The sequence below is a fragment of the Echinops telfairi genome, unplaced genomic scaffold (assembly GCF_000313985.2).
Source record: "Echinops telfairi isolate 266 unplaced genomic scaffold, ASM31398v2 ScPeMD7_7469;HRSCAF=8507_1, whole genome shotgun sequence".
In the NCBI taxonomy this organism is placed as follows: domain Eukaryota; kingdom Metazoa; phylum Chordata; class Mammalia; order Afrosoricida; family Tenrecidae; genus Echinops; species Echinops telfairi.
The window spans coordinates 7,952,266-7,954,266 of NW_022111373.1; the positions used below are offsets into that span (position 1 = coordinate 7,952,266).

At 37.0% G+C, this 2,001-nt stretch overlaps 1 protein-coding gene across 3 annotated transcripts in view; it reads left to right on the top strand.

Annotated features, from left to right (window-relative positions):
* KIF3A (kinesin family member 3A) overlaps positions 1-2,001 on the top strand; it is a 48,716-nt gene that overhangs the window by 23,061 nt on the left and 23,654 nt on the right. For all 3 annotated transcript variants that reach the window (XM_045285002.1, XM_045285001.1, XM_004696605.2), the window contains exons 7-8: positions 144-341; positions 997-1,171. In XM_045285002.1, coding sequence (XP_045140937.1) covers positions 144-341; positions 997-1,171 — 373 coding nt within the window. The remainder of the gene's footprint in view (positions 1-143; positions 342-996; positions 1,172-2,001) is intronic.

The following is a 2,001-nucleotide window of genomic DNA, read 5'->3' on the forward strand; positions in this document are numbered from 1 at the left end:
CTTGTTTCATTTCTTTACCTCAGCTGCTTCTCCCCACCTGTATGATTTTGATGCAAACTCCAGACATCTTATCAGAGTTTTTTAATACTTGGTAAGAGTATTCGGCATTTGTGTATTAGCTTCATTTCTCTCTGTGTTACCAGGGTTCAGAAAGACAAGCAAAAACTGGAGCTACTGGGCAGCGACTAAAGGAAGCCACAAAAATCAATCTTTCCCTGTCCACCCTCGGAAACGTCATCTCTGCGCTAGTCGATGGAAAGAGCACCCACGTGCCGTATCGTAACTCTAAGTTGACTCGCCTCCTTCAAGACTCTTTAGGAGGAAACTCAAAAACCATGATGGTAAGATTCTATTGGTGGTATAACGGATGTAACCGATGTATGTCAAAAACAGTGTTTTTTAAACTAATGACCATTTCACTTTTAAAAGATGTGGTTGTTCTTTGTGTAGCATACCACACGTACTAACTCCTTAATGGTGTTTAATTTGGAAAGCCCCAGGATGCACGTACGCTTCAAAAATGATTGTTTAGAGCAGAGCTGGGGACCATTTGGATATTTACAACCTCATTCTCGGGCTGTACTGGTCAAACATTTAATTCACTCACCCCTAATGTGATGGCTGGAAGTGCTTCTCTTTGGTGAGGCTTGTGATGCTAGATGGTATTAATGGGGATGATGAACTTAGTGGGCCTTATAAAACCCTAGAGCTGGATGTTCCCTACCCCTGGTTTGGATCCTAAGTTCCCAGACTTACTTGGTCTATTGCCCACTATTCAGAAAAAGAAGTAGAAATGACTCCATGCCTTCCCCAGCAATGAAAAAGTTGTGTGATAGCCCTTACTCTAGGATGAAGTATAAGAATCTGTTTTTGCAGCCCTCCAGGGGTGATACACCCACATTGTAAAACACTGGCTTAGGTAGATTTATAATAGTGATTTCTTAACTGTGTCAAATATCAAGTGTTTTACTTTGTATTATTCCTAATTTTCTATAGTGTGCAAATATTGGGCCAGCAGATTACAATTATGATGAAACTATCAGTACGTTACGCTATGCCAACCGTGCTAAAAATATCAAAAATAAAGCTAGAATTAATGAAGATCCAAAGGATGCTTTACTTCGTCAATTTCAGAAAGAAATAGAAGAACTGAAAAAAAAACTTGAAGAAGGTAACTTTTATTGATTTTCGTGTTAGCAAAAATTATTCTAGTCTAAATAGTGGGTGTTCTAGCAAAAACCATTACAAGTTTTTTGAGTCTCTGACAATGATATTTGATATTTAAAGGAATATTTGTAGAAGTTAATTTGATACTATGTGGTTTAACATTGCATTGTTAAACTCAAGTAAAACTATATAATGTTTGTGTTTATGATTTTTTATAAACAGTACAGTAATTTGATTTAAACCCCAAACCCTATTCTTAGTATCTTTTTTAGATTTTACATGACCACTTCTTAAATACTAATTTTTTATTTATCTCTGTATAGTAGCAGGTTCAATTGTGTATGTATTTAGGTGAAAGCGAGTAATTTTGCCTTTGTAATAGATACCAAGTCTAATTTTGAAATACAATATCAATGATGGATAAACCATGTTTATTGTAAGTGGCAACTCATTGCATGGCCTTGAATTATGATTTCATGCTTAAATCTGAGCATAAAATTAAATTTTAGAAATTATTTTCTAACAAAGTACTATTAAAGATGTTGGAGCATCTGAAGCCCTTACTCATAAGGGTGAGAAACTTCCCAGACAACATCAAGTGCTTAGGGAGTCCCTCCTCCTTCATGCTAGGACCAGGTGTTTTCTGGTGGCAGATTAGGGAAACAGCTCCGACACTCCACCCCTGCCCTCAGTGGGGAACAGACATACCAGCATCACAGATGTTTGGAAAAGTGGCTGACTCAATGAAAGCAATCATTAATCTGCCTCTCTGATAATGAGATTAGATGTTTTAAATGTGGCCACTAGGTGGTATGTCAAGCCAATATGTTTTAG